The 19031-nt window shown below is 47.7% G+C and overlaps 1 protein-coding gene across 1 annotated transcript in view; it reads right to left on the bottom strand.

The window, feature by feature from the left end:
• The window catches only part of LOC143766532 (uncharacterized), a 38589-nt gene extending 19770 nt beyond the window's left edge, over positions 1-18819 (bottom strand). Inside the window, exon 1 of the mRNA XM_077254297.1 lies at positions 18440-18819. Within this exon, the coding sequence (XP_077110412.1) occupies positions 18440-18741 (302 nt within the window). The 5' untranslated portion in view covers positions 18742-18819. The remainder of the gene's footprint in view (positions 1-18439) is intronic.
• Positions 18820-19031: the final 212 nt, after the last annotated feature.

The following is a 19031-nucleotide window of genomic DNA, read 5'->3' as shown; positions in this document are numbered from 1 at the left end:
TCTCTAGGAGTTCATCTAAGGTGGGCCCGAATAAATACTCCCCTTTACATGGAATGATACAAAGTTTTGACCTTGATTGTATATCACCTGGCCAACATTTCAGCCATAGAGCCCTCCTGGCTGCATTTGAGAGACCTGCTGCTCTAGCAGCCATTTTAACAGAGTCAATGGATGCATCTGATAAGAAAGCAGCTGCTTCTTGGATCACTGGTAAGGCAGTCAGAATAGAATCCCTTGATGCACCTTCTTTCAACTGGGTCTCTAATTGTTCCAGCCAGACCATCATTGATCTGGCTGTACAGGTTGAAGCCACCGCAGGCCTTAAGGAACCGGCCGCCATCTCCCAGGTACTCTTTAGAAAGGTGTCCGCTTTTCTATCAAGGGGGTCTTTAAGGGTCCCCATGTCCTCAAAAGGGAGAGAGGCCCGTTTTGCCACCTTGGCTATTGCCGCATCCAACTTAGGGGCCTTTTCCCAATTGGTAACCGCTGGATCATCAAATAGATATCTGCACTTCTGCGCTGGAGGTAAGGAACCCTTTCTCTCGGGTTTTTTCCACTCTATTGATAAGATCCTGGATTTTCTCATTGAGCGGAAAGACCCTACGTTTTTTTCTGCTCCAACCCACTAAACATAATTTCCTCCTTGGAAAGTTGGGGTCTCGGTTCTGTTATGCCCATCGTTCCTCTGACCGCTTTAACCAGCTTATCCACTCGCTCAAGGGGCAGACAGAAGCGGGCGGTGTCCTCATCCGAGGAGGAGGACGATGCAGCTGAACCGGAGAAAGCTTCCTCCTTATCCTCTTCTACTGAAGAATCGGAGTGTGATGGAGCTTTAGATTTAGAAGTTCCTCCTTGAGAAAGACCCTTTAAGGATTGTCTGACCTCCATTCTGATCATCTCTTTCAAGCTGGTGGTCATAGTAAGGGATTCCTCCGCTACCTGAGGGGGTAAGTAAAGCAATCTAATCCCTGTAGATATAATGCTCTCACCCCCTCCCCTTTCCTGAGACCTCACCGTCTGCTGGATACAGGGGCCACATAACTTTTTAGGGCACGAATCAGGTAGGGGAACCCCGCAGATGCCACATTCCCTGTGTTTCGCCTTCCCGGCACATTTCTTCCCCTATAATAGAACATATGAGGGGAATCATGTCACTGGGTGAACTTTCACGAAGATCACTTACCAGCGCTGCCCAAAGAAAAGTACCGGAATACGAGGGGGATTTTCTCTGGCTGACGCTCCAGACCCCTGTCTGGAGGAGCTTTTGTGGCCAGACTCACTACTCCTTTTGTCGCGATCCTTCCCTTTAGGCTTCTGGGACTCCTCTTCCAGCAGCTGCACATGCTCGTCCTCCATGTTCACCAAATATGAGGCCAGAAGCAAGGGATCACGATCCGGAGTTCTTTTTATAACCCCTCCTCCGGTCAGCAGCTGTGCCTAGCGCTCCCCTGATTGATTTTTCAGGCCTCCCCCTGGTGCAGGTGGTGATCTCTGGGGCTCAGAACGCCGGCGACGCTATACCGGTGGGCGCCGCCATCTTGGATACACTGCGCATGCGCAGGACCCCGGAAACCCGGAAGTGACTGCCGGCTCCTCCCCCGACGTCACCCGGGCTCCCAGCGTTTTCCATCAGCGCACAGAGCGGCGAGGACGCCGGACAGAGCCGCAGCACCCCCCGGGTGGCGCCCCCAAGCACCGCCGCATACCGAGACCCCAGCCACCCCAGAAGGAGGAGACCAGGGGACATACTCACCCAGCGCTGGCTTGGAGACAGGACACCACCGGTGACCGCTCCCTGCTGGAATGCCGCCGACATGCAGCCCTGCCAGGACCATCGCGACATCTTCCAGGAACTCCGCACCGGCCGAGGTAGGAGACCCCCTCGCTACCCGAGTCGGCCGGCCTGGGATCCTTTTGTAAATTCTGCAGGATCCCGTACCATTAGGAACAGGAAACCAGAGGATCCCCTCTCTCGTGGTGCTGTCATGGGAGTCCGAATAAATAGTCGTGCATTCAGGCTTCCACTTGATTGGAACTAGTGGCAGCCGCGGCACAGCAGGAATACAAAGAAGCTGCGTAGAGCCATGGAGAGCCTCGGCCAGTGGCGTCCGTGGATACAAGCGGGGGAAGAGTGGCCGTGGGAAAGCCTGGCGTGTGATGTTAAAGGAACTACGGAGCGGTGCTGAGACCAAGAGGGTATCCGATGCGTTTCGAAGGAGTGGCGTCCTTCTTCAACAGGGTTACCGCTATTATCCAGGGACGCCACTGGCCGGGGCTCTCCCAGGCTCTACGCAGCTTCTTTGCATTCCTGCTGTGCCGTGGCTGCCATTAATCCGCCTTCCTGCCATCTGAACACCAGGACTGCCACCACGGATCTTTTCAGGCAGCAACATATAAAGCAGCACCACATCCACAACGCCTTTGGATCCTGGTCAGTCCCCAGCCGGCCCTACCAGTGTATGTGGTTTACACGACTTACATGTGTGCATATATACGCCACACACCCATACCCTGTAGTGTGCAGAGCACCTCAGTCGGGTCACATTTAGGTTAATATCCTGTGGGTTGACAATACCTGCGCGAGGCACAGGATCCACTAGGCGCACTTAGTGGAAGCCTGAACGCACGACTATTTTTATATAGTCATCCACCCCTATTCAGCAGGGGTCCTACTCAGAAATCACCCCCACAAGCCCCAGTAGGTGCACTTCCATTCCTCTAATTTTTTGACCCAATTTCCTTCACAGTTGTCATACCCTCAAGCACGGTTTCCGCTTCACTATCATAATTGGTTACAATACATGTCAGTTCTGGCACCTGTCTGTCTCGATTCCAGCTGCTGGGGGTAGCATTCAGGAGTTAGCGCTTGTGTGTTTTGCCTATATACAGCCATGGCAGTTTAGCCACTTGCTCTTGTGAAAAGCAAACATGGCATCTCAGAAGGTGTGACAGAGTTTGGCTGAATGCCCTCCGCCCCCGAGTACTCGATAGTATGGGGCGGCCTAGATACTACGATACTTACATGCCTTAGGCCATGTTCACATGATCCTTTTTTTGCTGCGGATCCGCAGCTGTTTTGAGGCTGCGGATCCGCAGCCGTTTTCCATGCAGGGTACAGTACAATGTTACCCTATGGAAAACAAACCGCTGTGCCCACTATCCTTTTTTTCGCAGGCAAATCCGCGCGGATTTGCCTGCAGAAAAAAAGAAGTACCATGTCTATTCTTTCTGCGGATTCCGCTCCTGTTTTCAACATGCACCAATAGGAAAGTGCTGTTGAAAACCCGCAGAGGAATCCGCATAAGAATCTGCAGGAAAATCAGCACTGCAAAAGCACCGCGATTTTGCACTGCGGATTTTCAAAAACAGGACCTGAAAAATCCGCAGCAAAAAAAGGATCGCGTGAACATGGCCTAATAATGGTCAAACAACAGAATCTCAAATACAGATACCATCATAAGAAATCGGGATTAAAGCAACCTGTATACATATGGGTACAACCCTGCGGAGCTCCCAAACATCATTCAACCACCAAAACATGGAGCAAAAACACCACCAAAAAAAGCAAAGAAAACGTTTTCTTGATTAGAATAAAATTGTATTCTTTTATTGCAAAAAATTAGTAAAAACAGAAGTCATTAAGTTATAAATATGTATAAACAGAGCTATTCGAATATGGCCACAGATGCCAAGATGTACAAATGCTACAGACAAGACATACTCATGGGCAAAGTAATACATAATCATCAGCAATATCCCCAATCAAAATATCAATCCAATCTAAAATGCCAGTGCATAAACTCCAGAGATATAGGGATGGCCAAATCCTAAGTGTCCTAGAGGTAAGTATACAATAGTAACAAAGATTTCTCACTGTTCTTCGATCAGTGACCTGTCATAGAAAACTCACCACCTGAAACACTAAGGGGCCATACATATTGTAAGTAGTCTCACCCATATACAGTACAGACCAAAAGTTTGGACACGCCTTCTCATTTAAAGATTTTTCTGTATTTTCATGACTATGAAAATTGTACATTCACACTGAAGGCATCAAAACTATGAATTAGCACATGTGGAATTATATACTTAACAAAAAAGTGTGAAACAACTGAAATTATGTGTTATATTCTAGGTTCTTCAAAGTAGCCACCTTTTGCTTTGATGACTGCTTTGCACACTCTTGGCATTCTCTTGATGAGCTTCAAGAGGTAGTCACCGGGAATGGTTTTCACTTCACAGGTGTGCCTTGTCAGGTTTAATAAGTGGGATTTCTTGCCTTATAAATGGGGTTGGGACCATCAGTTGTGTTGTGCATAAAGTCTGGTGGATACACAGCGGATAGTCCTACTGAATAGACTGTTAGAATTTGTATTATGGCAAGAAGAAAAGCAGCTAAGGAAAGAAAAACGAGTGGCCATCATTACTTTAAGAAATGGAGGTCAGTCAGGTTAAAAAAATTGGGAAAACTTTTGAAAGTGTCCCCAAGTGCAGTGGCAAAAACCATCAAGCGCTACAAAGAAACTGGCTCACATGAGGACCGCCCCAGGAAAGGAAGACCAAGAGTCACCTCTGCTTCTGAGGATAAGTTTATCCAAGTCACCAGCCTCAGAAATCGTAGGTTAACAGCAGCTCAGATTAGAGACCAGGTCAATGCCACCCAGAGTTCTAGCAGCAGATACATCTCTACTACAACTGTTAAGAGGAGACTTTGTGCAGCAGGCCTTCATGGTAAAATAGCTGCTAGGAAACCACTGCTAAGGACAGGCAACAAGCAGAAGAAACTTGTTTGGGCTAAAGAACACAATGAATGGACATTAGACCAGTGGAAAAGCCGGATTACTCACCGGTAATGCTCTTTTAATGAGTCCACGACAGCACCCCACATGAGAGAGAGGGATCCGCCCCATAGGAACAGGAAACCTACAGAATAAAAGGAGGCGGTCCCCTCTCCTCCTCAGTTTAGTTTACAGAGTACAAAAAGGGAACCGCAAAAGCTTTAGTATTAATTCTTATTCAGCAAAATATCTTAAACTCTATACAACCATTATTTGTGAATTTAAAAGGAAGAGCTGTGCATAACTTAGGGAGGGTAGTAAATGGGTGCTGTCGTGGACTCATTAAAAGAGCATTACCGGTGAGTAATCCGGCTTTTTACCCTTCGCCACGACAGCACCCCACATGAGAGATTTTCAGAGATTCATTATTTGGGTGGGATTACTGTATTAAGAACAGCTCTACCAAAGGTCAGATCAGAAGATGTAGATAGATCAAGTCTATAATGGTTGTAAAAGGTAGAGGGTGTAGACCAAGTTGCGGCCTTACATATTAAATGGATCGGTACATCCGCTTGTTCCGCCCAGGAGGAAGCCATGGCTCGTGTTGAGTGCGCTTTAATACCCGCTGGAGGAATCTCGCCTTTTGACGTATAGGCCAAGCAGATAGCATCTCTGATCCATCGAGATATGGTAGCTCTCGTGACCCCATGTCCTTTCTTGTGGCCCTGAAAGGAGATAAACAGAGCCCTACTCTCCCTCCATGTCTGACACCTTTCTATATAGGTCAGGATGGCTCTTCTGACATCTAAGGTGTGGAATTTATGCTGTTCTGGAGTTACAGGTGAATCAAAAAAGGAAGGGAGAAATATCTCTTGGGACCTGTGGTAGGTGGACGCTACCTTAGGGAGGTATGAGGGGTCTGGTTTAAGGACTATCCGATCATGGAATATCAGTAAGAAGGGTGGGTCTACTGATAGGGCCTGGATGTCGCTAACCCGTCTAGCTGAGGTTAGGGCTACCAAGAGGGCTACTTTATATGTCAGGATTTTTAAAGGTATTGAATCTAGTGGCTCAAATGGGGAGCTGGTTAAGGCCTCTAGCACTAGATTTAAATCCCACGGAGGTAGACGGGGAATATGGACCGGTTTACTACGTTGACAAGATTTTATGAATCTGGAGATCCACCTATTAGCTGCTATATTGCATCCATATAGGGCTCCTAATGCCGAGACCTGAACTCTTAAGGTATTTACAGATAACCCCAACTCTCGGCCTTTTTGCAAGAACTCTAGAATAGGTGTGACTGGAACTTGCTTAGTGAACGGTACCGTGTAAAAGTCTAAGAATTTATTCCATACCCTACTATATATCAGGGTGGTAGATCTTTTCCTGCTCAATAAGAGGGTGTTAACTAGTTCTGCTGAGAACCCTCTTGATCTTAGTAGTTGCCTCTCAAATTCCACGCCGTCAAGTGAAGACCTTTCACTTGCGGGTGGAAAAAGGGGCCTTGGGACAGCAGTTTCTTGTCTGATGGGAGAATCCATGGATCGCATAGGCACATGGTCTGGAGACAAGAGAACCATGGTCTTTTCGGCCAGAATGGAGCAATGAGGATCACTCTTGCTTGTTCCCTCCTGATTTTTCTGATCACTAGTGGAATCAGAGACATCGGAGGAAAGGCGTATACCAGCTGGAACCTCCAAGGATGGTGGAGAGAGTCTAACATATCTGGGTGATCCATGGCGTTCAGGGAAGCGAACCTTCTTACTTGCCGGTTGCCTCTTGTGGCAAATAGGTCGATTTGTGGTATCCCCCATGATTCTGTTATCATACTGAATATGGATCTGTTTAAGGTCCATTCCCCTTGACGTAACTCGTTTCGGCTGAGGTAGTCTGCCCTGATGTTCTCTACACCTCTGATGTGCAGGGCTGTTAGGGATGTTAGATGGGTCTCTACCAGCTGGAAGATGTCTGCAGCTATGGTCATTAGACTTCCTGACCTTGTACCACCCTGACAGTTCACATATGCCACTGTGGTGGAATTGTCCGAGTAAATTCTTACATTTGCTCCTTGAATCTGCGGAAGAAAGTGATTTAAGGCATATTCTACCGCTTTTAACTCCTTCCAATTGGAGGAACATGACAATTCTGCCTGGTCCCAAGTATCTTGGGCCAGACTGTCTTTCATATGTGCTCCCCACCCAATAGGGCTGGCGTCGGTGGTAATTATTTTAGACGGGTCTATTATCCATGGCACACCCTCTGAGAGGTGGTCCATGTCTAGCCACCAGGATAGTGATTCTAAGACATCTTTGGAAAGTTATTCTGCTTTCTAGATGTCCGTCTTTTCCCTGAGCCGACAATACCTCATACTGTAATTGACGAGTATGAAATTGTGCCCATGGTACAGCAGGGATACATGATGATAATGACCCCAGTAAAGACATGCCCTTCCTTAGTGTCATGTAGGGGTTGCGTATTGCGTCTGATACCCTTGATTGTATAGTCAGTTTCTTTGCCTGGGGGAGGAAGCATCTCTGACTTACGGAGTCTAGCTGGATTCCTAGAAATGTCTGGACGGTTTCTGGATTCAGCCGGGATTTTTCGAAGTTGACGATCCAACCTAACTCCTGTAGGGACGAGATCGTATTAGATAGACGGGTTTTACACTGGAGCATAGAGTTTCCCACCACTAGAAAGTCATCTAGGTAGGGTATTATCAAGGTATCTCGTTGACGTAGATGAGCCATCACTTCTAATATCACCTTAGTGAAGACGCGGGGAGCCATAGAAAGCCCAAATGGCATTGCAACATACTGAAAGTGACGAACCTGTCCTTCCAGGATGACTGCTACCCTTAGATACTTTTGATGTTCGGCATGTATGGGAAGATGATAATAGGCATCCTTTAAGTCTATTCCGGCCATGACACACCTAGGAAACAAGAGTTTTAGGGTTGAACTAATGGATTCCATTTTGAAGGTATGATTACGCAGGAAGGCGTTTAATCTCTTGAGGTTTATGATGGTTCTAAATGAACCATCAGGCTTATTGATCAAGAATAAAGGGGAATAGAACCCCTTCCCTTCTTGACCCTGGGGAACTTCTATCAGAACTTTTTTAGACAGAAGAGATAGGATCTCTGATTCCAGAGCCCTTTGTTGGTCATGACCTTTTGGAGATGTTACTATAAAGGAATCCCAAGGGATTCGGTCAAAATCCAATTTTAGGCCGTATTGTACAATGTCCAGAATCCACTGGCTGGATGTTATTTGTTCCCATCTGGGGAGGAAGAATTTTAATCTGCCGCCTACCTCCTGGTTAGCGGTATTTGCGTTTCGGGTTATGGGACCCGCTAAAAAAGGCACCTTTTTGCTTCGGGTCCTTCGACTCCCATCGCTCCCTTTGTTCGAACGGCTTGTTCCTGGTAAAGGGACGTCTTTTGAAGGCTCTCCTGTAGGATGGAAGATACTGGTTAGGGAAGCCTTTTTTCCTTTCTCCTGCTTTACTCAGGAGCTCATCCAGCGCTTTTCCGAAAAGAAACTCACCCTGGCAGGGGATCGCACAAAGTTTTGCTTTGGCCTGTGCGTCCCCTTTCCAGTTCTTTAGCCAGAGTGCTCGCCGGGCTGTGTTCACTAGGCCGGCTGACCTGGCTGCTAGGCGTAGCGAATCCACAGAGGCAACAGCCAGGAATGCTACTGCTTCTTTGATTAGAGGGAATTTCGGCAGGATTGACTCTCTCGAAGTTCTACCTCTAATCTGTTCCTCCAGTTGCTCCATCCACACTAGTAGTGACCTCGCAGTGCAGGTACTAGATATGGCGGGCCTGAACGCCCCCGTGTTGGCTTCCCACGACCTTTTCAGTAAAGCTTCCGCTTTACGGTCCAGCGGGTCTGTTAGGACTCCTGAATCCTCCACCGGTAAGACCGACTGTTTGGTTGTGGAGGCTACAGCGGCATCCACCTTCGGCACCTTCGACCAGGTATTTAACTCCTCGTCGCTGAAGGGATAGCGTCTTTTAGAGGATGATGGTAGAAAACCTCTATTTTGCTTATCCCACTCTTTTTTTACTATTTCTTTAATAGTTTTTATGACGGGGAAGGACCTACGTTTCCTCTGTCCTAACCCCGCGAACATGATGTCCTGAGCCGATTTACTTTATTTCTCATCTAAGCACCCCATCGTGCTTCTGACAGATTTTATTAAATTGTCCACACTGCTGTTGGGAAGACAAAGTCCCCCTTCAGTCTCGGATGAGCTCGGCTGGGTTTCCGCTTCGCCTGAGGATATACATACATCCTCTGACTGTGAACTGACCAGAGATTTGGACCTACTAAGCTGACGGGTACTGGTGGTACTAGTCTGCGCCAACCCCTGCATTTCTTCCCGGATTATAGCTCTGACATCTGATGGAGTCATTATGTTTTCCTGCCGTAAGGTTTGCATGATACACTCCGAACACAGTTTTTTAACATAATCATCCGGGAGGGGCTGCGTACATAAAGCACATTCCTTGTGCTTGGATTTGTGTGTCCTTTTCTTAGTCTAGGAAAGATACAGGAGGAACATATATCAGCATATAGGTAGAGACTCTTTCAAAAACTCACCCAGTGAAGCTGACAGGTACCGGTTCTGGAGGCGGATTTCGTTTGGTGGTAGAACCCTTCTCTGGAGGTCGACCACCACTCTTTGTGCTGCTCCTAGCGCTTCTCTCCTTGCTGGGAGAACGCTGTTGCACTGCGGGCAAGTGCGCATCGTCGGCCGGAGAAGCCATCTTACACACACCGGCCCGACGCTAGCGCTGCATTTTTAAATTTGCCGCCCATTCTCCTGCCTCCCCGGACCAACCCGGAAGTGCTCCAGCGACTTCCGGGTTAGACGCGCCGCTCTCACTCACCATGCGGCGGCTAGGGATATTAAGCCGGCCGCTGCAGCGCGCGCATCCTCACGGTGCCGGGCGGACCCACGGTGGCCGGACCCGGACCGTGGATGCTTGGCCAGACGAGGGGGGAGGCTGCAAGCAGGGGCTCCCCCGCCGCTGCTTCTGGAACCGCAGCCCCTGCCGTTCCCTCAGATACCGACGCAGGCGGGTGCATGGCCCAGGGATCCTCTTCATCTGTAGGTAAGCCGGGTCCCTGTAGGAACAGGAAACCTAAACTGAGGAGGAGAGGGGACCGCCTCCTTTTATTCTGTAGGTTTCCTGTTCCTATGGGGCGGATCCCTCTCTCTCATGTGGGGTGCTGTCGTGGCGAAGGGTAAAATCTGTGCTTTGGTCTGATGAGTCCAAATTTGAGATCTTTGGTTCCAACCACTGTGTCTTTGTGCGACGCAGAAAAGGTGAATGAATGGACTCTACATGGCTGGTTCCGACCGTGAAGCATGGAGGAGGAGGTGTGATGGTGTGGGGGTGCTTTGCTGGTGACACTGTTGGGGATTTATTCAAATTTGAAGGCATACTGAACCAGCATGGCTACCACAGCATCTTGCAGCGGCATGCTATTCCATCCGGTTTGCGTTTAGTTGGACCATCATTTATTTTTCAACAGGACAATGACCCCAAACACACCTCAAGGGCTATTTGACCAAGAAGGACAGTGATGGGGTGCTATGCCAGATGACCTGGCCTCCATAGTCACCAGACCTGAACCCAATTGAGATGGTTTGGGGTGAGCTGGACCGCAGAAAGAAGGCAATAGAAGACCATTCTCGGTGACTACCTCTTGAAGCTCATCAAGAGAATGCCAAGAGTGTGCAAAGCAGTCATCAAAGAAAAAGGTGGCTACTTTGAAGAACCTAGAATATAAGACATAATTTCAGTTGTTTCACACTTTTTTGTTAAGTATATAATTCCACATGTGTTAATTCATAGTTTTGATGCCTTCAGTGTGGATTTACAATTTTCATAGTCATGAAAATACAGAAAAATCTTTAAATGAGAAGGTGTGTCCAAACTTTTGGTCTGTACTGTAGATGTCCATCTGTAGCCACGCGCCCCGACACGCGTTTCGCAATGGCTTCCTTGGGGGGCTGGGATTTAATTAGAATCACCTGGAAAACTAATTATCACATGTGTTTAAGATTGATTTCAGTGATCCATTGAGACACTATACCATCCACGAGTTTATTTAAAAAACAAAACAAAGAAATCTTTATGGCACTTAAATACAATTTGCATAATAATTTGTAAACATTATCCTGTGTGAATTGCAAGCTGCTATTGTTGGAAAATTGTACTATGTAGGGGGATGGCTGTAATGTGGGAACATTATACTGTGTGTAGGAATCTGCTATTGTGGGAACATTATACTATGTAGGAGGATGGTGGTAATGTGGGAACATTATACTATATGTGTAGGAACCTGCTATTGTGGGAACATTATACTATATGTGTAGGAATCTGCTATTGTGGGAACATTATACTATGTAGGAGGATGGTGGTACAGTGGGAACATTACACTGTGTGTGGTGGGATGATGGTACTATGGAAACATACTGTGTGGAGAGAATGGCGGGACTGTGAGATAATACTATGTTTGGGGGTATGGTGAAACTGAAAATATCTTTTGTGTGAGACATGCCAGTACTGTGGAAACTTTATACTGTGTGAGGGGAATCATATATACTGCATAAGGGGTGTAACAACATGTGTCGTAAGAAGAACAAATCCTCAGGGCTGTGCGGCATTTGTACAAAAAGACTGCCATCTGCCATTCAGACAGGACCCTACGGAATCAATGGGAAGAGAGAGAGTATCAGGAAGAAACAGCGTAGATGGTACACCAGGTCAGGTGACCTTGATGACACAGTTTCCTGTTATTATAAAGGCCATAGCCCCAAAGCCAAAACATGTTTGGCACCAAGCAAAAAACAGGGTGCCAGTGAAGAATCTGAGGTACCAGGCCATGGCAAAGTGCCCAAGGCAGCTGGTTGTTGTGGCAGTACCCAGGCGGCACCAGATGAGTCCCAGAGTCCAGACTATGCCAGCTAAGGCCCGAGAACCACACCTGTGCTCATCAAGACCCGGAGTCCAAACTATGCCAGCCAAGACATGAGAACCAGATCTGCCCTGGTCAAGACCCGGAGTCCAAACTATGCCAGCCAAGACCTGAGAACCAGACCTGCCCTGGTCAAAACCCGGAGTGCAGACTATGCCAGCCAAGGCCCGAGAACCAGACCTGTGCTGATCAAGACCCGGAGGCCAGACTGTGCCAGCCAAGACATGAGAACCAGATCTGCCCTGGTCAAGACCCGGAGTCCAGACTATGCCAGCCAAGACCTGAGAACCAGACCTGCCCTGGTCAAGACCCGGAGTCCAGACTATGCCAGCCAAGACCTGAGAACCAGACCTGCCCTGGTCAAGACCCAGAGTCTAGACTTTGCATGTCAATTCCTGAAAACCTAACCTGCACCGGTCAAGACTCAGAGTCCAGATTAAGCCAGGCAAAAGCAGAGTCCCAGCTCTTGTTACTTTTGGTACAAGAGACGGATGTGCCAATGATCTGTGAGGAGAGTCTGCTCAGTAGTATACGCCTGCATTAAAGAGCAGGAGGCATGAGTGAGCCGGGCCATTGCTTTCAGCACTGAAATCAGTACAGGTGTTGGTCCAGGGTGTACAAGAGACAAGGTGAAAGCTGGTAGAGGTGAAGGCGGCCCAGCGAGCCTTGATAGACTTTATCAGGAGGACTTATGGCCTAACGGGAAGAGGCGGAGACCCCACTATGGCCGGTGTTCGCAGAGTAGAGTGTTGTCGACTATATGTGTCAGGAAAATCACCCTTGTCAGTAGCTAAAGTCACATGTGGTTAGAGGCTGCTATTACAGTGAGAGTGAGGCGGAGAATTAATTGTGTATCTGATATTGTATATTTCACCTCGTAATCACCCTGTTCTGCATTATTCACTGTTGCCATAGTGATCACAATTCCCATTATCAGGAAACACCGGATTACGTACCGGTAATGCTCTTTTATAGAGCCACGACAGCACCCACTTGAGAGAGGGGATCCGCCCCTAGGAACAGGAAACCCTATGGAGAGATAAAAGGGGCGGTCCCCCTCGCTCCCACAGTTGGGTTACAGAGATTGCGAGGAACCGCCCACCAGATTTAGTAGGCAATATGATTTCATCAATTATCATTAGTTAATTTAGTATGGCTAACTATAAGAACCAAAAACACCTTTAATCGTGCTTTTATAAAAATAACTTAATAGGGTGGGAAGTGAAGGGGTGCTGTCGTGGCTCTATAAAAGAGCATTACCGGTACGTAATCCGGTGTTTTCTCTTCGCCACGACAGCACCCACTTGAGAGACTTTCAGAGATAGTCATTTGGGAGGGATCACCGTGTTAAGAACTGATCTACCAAAAGACAGGTCAGATGAGGAAGACAAATCCAATCTATAGTGATTATAGAATGTAGTAGGAGAAGCCCAGGTTGCGGCCTTACATATCAGTTCTATTGGAACTTCCGCACGCTCAGCCCAGGATGATGCTATCGCCCGAGTGGAATGTGCTTTTACAGTCTCAGGCGGGTTCTCCCCTTTGGATGAATAGGCCAGACATATTGCATCCCGAATCCACCGAGATAAAGTACCCTTCGTGATTCCATCTCCTTTCCTATGGCCCTGGAAGGAAATAAAGAGAGCCCTGCTCTTCCTCCAGGTGCTAGTTCTGTCTAAATAGGCTAATATGGCTCTCCTCACATCTAATGTGTGGTATTTTTGTTCTTCCTGATTCGTAGGGTTATCATAGAAGGAGGGAAGAAAAATTTCTTGTGACCTATGGAATTTAGTACATACTTTGGGCAAGTACGAAGGGTCTGTTTTTAGGACAATTCTATCTGGAAATACAGACATAAAAGGTGGATCTATCGATAATGCCTGTATGTCACTTACTCTTCTAGCTGACACCAAAGCAACAAGGAGAGCTGTCTTGATGGAGACATGTTTTATGTGAGCTGAATGTAGTGGCTCAAAGGGGTGGTCTGTTAGAGCTTCGAGGACCAAATTAACATCCCAAGGTGGTACATGGGGAATTTGGACTGTTTCTGACCTTTGGCAAGCTGCGATAAATCTAGCTACCCACCTGTCACCTGCAATATCGTGACCATATAAAGCACCAAGCGCAGAAATGTGTACTTTTAAGGTACTGACTGCCAGACCTAAATCGCGCCCTTTTTGAAGAAATTCTAGAATCATAGGGATATGAATTTTGTTTGATAGTGCTGTTGGGTAGAGGTTTAAAAATTTTTTCCACACTCTCACATAAATGGATGTGGTGGATTTCTTCCTACTCAGTAGCAGAGTGTCAATTACTTTGTTAGAGAACCCTCTCATTTTTAGCAGCTGCCTCTCAAATGCCAGGCTGTCAACCGCAGACCCTTCACCTGAGGGTGGTTGAAGGGGCCTTGAGAGAGAAGATCCTGATCTTCCGGAAGGATCCACGGGTCCGAGATCGACATGGCTCTCAGCCAGGAAAACCATGGCCTCTTGGGCCAAAATGGAGCTATTAAGATCACATGAGCTCTGTCTTCCCTTATCTTCCTGATTACCGTTGGAAGAAGTATTAGAGGGGGAAAGGCATATGCTTTCTGGAATGTCCATGGGACTTGCAGAGCATCGAAGATATCTGGATTGTCGGATCGGAACAATGAAGCGAACCTTTTGACTTGTCTGTTGCGTCTCGTCGCAAAAAGGTCTATCTCGGGAGTGCCCCATTTTTTGACTATCATTAAAAAGATACGTCGGCTGAGAACCCACTCTCCTTGGCGAAGAGTGTGGCGGCTGAGGAAATCCGCTCTTGGATTGTCGACTCCTCTTACGTGCAGTGCTGACAAGGATAGAAGGTGCTCCTCTGCTATGGATAGAATGTTGCCAGCTATAAACATGAGAGCTTCTGATCTCGTTCCCCCTTGGTGATTTAAGTATGCCACCGCTGTCATGTTGTCTGAAAGGATTCTTGTATGCTTTCCGTGTAGCTGTGGAAGAAATTTACATATGGCATAATAGATAGCCTTCAGTTCTTTTTTATTAGAAGAATCGTTCGATTCTTCAAGAGACCACAGACCTTGAGCTATTTGATCTCCTAAGTGTGCTCCCCAACCACTAGGACTGGCATCGGTAAAGATTGTTTTTGAAGGTTTAATCACCCAGGGAACCCCACTGGTAAAATGATTGTGATCTAACCACCAGGTAAGGGAATTTAACACGTCTGTTGGTAAAGATAATCTGCTATCTAATTGGCCTTGTAACCTCTCTTCTTGTTGCAGAATGTTGAACTGTAATTTTCTACTATGGTATTGAGCCCATGGGACGGCTGGGATACACGATGTGAAAGAACCCAGAAGGGACATCCCTTCTCTTAGGGAAATTAGGGGGTTATTAATCACCGATTGTACTTTGTTTATGATTGCTATTTGTTTAGAGTTAGGAAGAAAGCACCTCTGACTTGTAGAGTCTAGAATAAGGCCTAGGAATGTTTGTCGAGTTGTGGGGGATAATCTGGATTTTTCCCAGTTTACTAACCACCCTAATTCCTGCAGGGATGAAATTGTGTCAAGTACTCGCTGATGGCATTGGGAAAAGGAGTTACCCACTATCAAAAGGTCATCTAAATATGGTATTACAAGTGTGTCTTTTAATCTCAAGTATGACATTACTTCCGACATTAATTTTGTGAAGACTCTCGGTGCTATCGACAGTCCAAAGGGCATTGCTGTATATTGATAATGCCTTACTTGACCTCCCATCATAACTGCCACCCGAAGATATTGCTGATGCTCAATGAAGATTGGTAGATGATAATACGCATCTTTAAGGTCAAGCACTGCCATAAAGCAATGGGGAAACAGAAGCTTAATAGTTGATCGTATAGATTCCATTTTAAAGGTTTGGTTTTCTAGAAAGACGTTTAGTCTTTTCAGGTTAATTATTGTTCTAAACGATCCGTCTGGTTTCGGAATCAAAAATAAAGGGGAATAAAAACCTCTTCCTCTTTGATGAAAGGGGACTTCCACTAGTACCCCTTTGGACAGGAGATTTATTATTTCTTGTTCCAAGGCCTCTTGTTGTGATTGAGACCTTAAGGAAGTCAATAGAAATGAGTCCGGAGGGACTCGGGCAAATTTTAATTTTAGACCCGTAGAAATGAGGCTAGTTGCCCACGGATTAGAAGTTATTGTCAGCCATTGTGACGAAAAGAAAGACAACCTACCACCAACGGGTAGATCTGTCCTAACGGGGTTTATCCTCAGGCTTAAATGGACGCTTTCCGAAGAACGCTCCTTTCTGTTTAAAGTCTTTATTAGCCCAGCGGTCTTGGTTTTTATAGTCCTTTTTCCTATTAAACATGGGCTTTCGGAACGCTCTCCTGTAGGATGGAAGATAAGTGTTATTGGGGAACCCCTTCTTCCTCTCACTTGCTTTAGTTAATATTTCGTCTAACTTAGTACCGAATAGGTACTCACCCTGGCAGGGAAGACCACATAACTTAGACTTTGTTTGGGGATCTCCTTTCCACCCCTTTAGCCATAAGGCTCGACGAGCCGCGTTAGTCAGACCTGCCGATTTGGCCGCTAGCCGTATGGAATCAGCTGAGGAATCCGCTAAAAAGGCTGTAGCTCCTCTAATTAACGGCAAGGAAGAGATTAATCTATCTCGGGAAAGGCCGCTTTTTAATCCATCTTCTAAATCGTTCAACCAGACCAACATGGATCTGGCAGTGCATGTGGCTGATATAGCCGGCCTGAAGGCTCCAGTACAGGATTCCCATGCCCTCTTTAGGAGGGTATCGGCCTTCCAGTCAAGCGGGTCTTGCAAGGAACCGGAATCTTCCACGGGTAATAAAGATTTTCTAGAAGTGGAGGCCACTGCTGCATCCACCTTCGGGGCTTTTAACCATATGGAGAAATCTTCATCGTTAAAGGGATAGCGTCTTTTTGATGAAGACGGTAATCCTCTTTGTCCCTGGCTTTCCCACTCCTTTTTAACTACATTCTTTATTGCTGGAATTACAGGAAAAGAATGTTTTTTCTTCTCTGACAGGCCTGCAAACATCACGTCCTGTGGGGTTTTAGGGGTTTTTGTTTCCTCAATACCCATGGTGTTACAAACTGATCTTACTAAATTATCGATACTATCTGTGGGAAAGCATGTATCTCTCTCATCATCTGAGGAAATGATCTTTTGGGAACCCTCCGAATCTTCAATATCAGAGGACTGTTCAGACCTAGAGGAATTATATTTTCTCCTACTCTCGGGATTTTTTTCCGAGCTTTGGAAGGCCCGCAATTCTTCTCTAATCATACTCCTAATATCTTCCGACCTTACTGAAGATTCCTCACGTAAGGTGGATTCGATGCAAGGTTGGCACAGTTTCTTTAAATAATTATCAGGGAGCGGCTGAGAGCATAACGCACATTGTATGTGTTTTGTTTTCCCCGTTCTTTTTGCCTAGGAAATATAGACAAAGAGGGGAAGTGTAATCAGCATAAAAGGGCACAGACACACACTCACCCAGTGAGGTTGTTTTTTACAATACCGGCTGATGAGGAGGAAACGGAGGCACAGATGGAACTGACCGGCCCGACTTTTTTTCTCTGGCGCTTTTAGAAGAAGACCTGCGGCTGCTGCTTGTGCGGCTGACAGGTGTAATAGCGGTGACTTCGGATGAAGCCATCGCTGGGTCCTGTGGAGATGCCATGATGGACGCCGGAGGATCAGTGCCGGCGTCCTTTTCTAATGGGGGCCGCCATCTTGCTTCCTGCCGTACCCGGAAGTGACCGCTACATCCGGGTCACGGCCATTCTGTATGCGCCTGCGCAGCCACCAGCATCAGCGCAGGCGCCGTCTCTCCTGAGTCACCCCGGAAGTTTGCGGTACTGCTTCCGGGGGATAATACACCGGACCCACGCTGCCTGCGCACCATCCGAGATGGCGCCGCAGGATCACCTTACCCCAGCGTTTCGGTCCCTGCAGGTCGGCTGGGTGAATTTTCGTGAGCCAGGCGACTCCCCGGACCTGGCCTCACGGTACCTGCCAGCAGAGGGGGGAAGCTACCATAGGACCCCCGACGCTGATTCCAGCTTCTGGAGCCCTTGCCGTCCCATAAAGGTAAACCGCGCAAGCGGCATCCAGGATAGGTATCCTCTTCTCTCCACGCGTCTCCCGTAGAAACAGGAAACCAACTGTGGGAGCGAGGGGGACCGCCCCTTTTATCTCTCCATAGGGTTTCCTGTTCCTAGGGGCGGATCCCCTCTCTCAAGTGGGTGCTGTCGTGGCGAAGAGAAAATAAATAATTATATTGGTTACTTCCGCCTTGTGTATGTCGGTGTGTTGTATCCGGTCACCTGATTACAGGGGCATTATGGAGGCATTATACTGTGTGGGGGCATCATATATACTGCATAAGGGGCATATTGGGGGCATTACACTGTGTGGGGCCAAGAAAGGGGCCTGTACTATGAGAACAATCCGCTACCTCACTTCCTGTCCTCCATAGTTGGGTCATATGTTATGATTCCTATAAAGTGGCAACAAAAACCTCAAAAGAGTCTCAGTGCTGAAGGGGTTAATGTCCCCCGTGCTCAGTAATGGGGAATCTCCAGCACCGACCTCCACCCGCAGAGCCGCACTCCACATACAGAATAATGGAGCCTCCAGCACTGACCTCCACCCGCAGAGCCGCACTCCACATAGAGAATAATGGGGCCTCCAGCACCGACCTCCACCCGCAGAGCCGCACTCCACATAGAGAATAATGGAGCCTCCAGCACTGACCTCCACCCGCAGAGCCGCACTCCACATAGAGAATAATGGAGCCTCCAGCACCGACCTCCACCCGCAGAGCCGCACTCCACATAGAGAATAATGGAGCCTCCAGCACCGACCTCCACCCGCAGAGCCGCACTCCACATAGAGAATAATGGAGCCTCCAGCACCGACCTCCAACCGCAGAGCCGCACTCCACATAGAGAATAATGGAGCCTCCAGCACCGACCTCCACCCGCAGAGCCGCACTCCACATAGAGAATAATGGAGCCTCCAGCACCGACCTCCACCCGCAGAGCAACACTCCACATAGAGAGTAATGGAGCCTCCAGCACCTACCTCCACCCGCAGAGCAACACTCCACATAGAGAGTAATGGAGCCTCCAGCACCGACCTCCACCTGCAGAGCCGCACTCCACATAGAGAATAATGTCGCCTCCAGCACCGACCTCCACCCGCAGAGCAACACTCCACATAGAGAATAATGGAGC

This window comes from Ranitomeya variabilis, chromosome 4 (genome assembly GCF_051348905.1).
Source record: "Ranitomeya variabilis isolate aRanVar5 chromosome 4, aRanVar5.hap1, whole genome shotgun sequence".
Taxonomy (NCBI): Eukaryota; Metazoa; Chordata; class Amphibia; order Anura; family Dendrobatidae; genus Ranitomeya; species Ranitomeya variabilis.
This window is presented reverse-complemented; position numbering and strand designations above follow the sequence as displayed.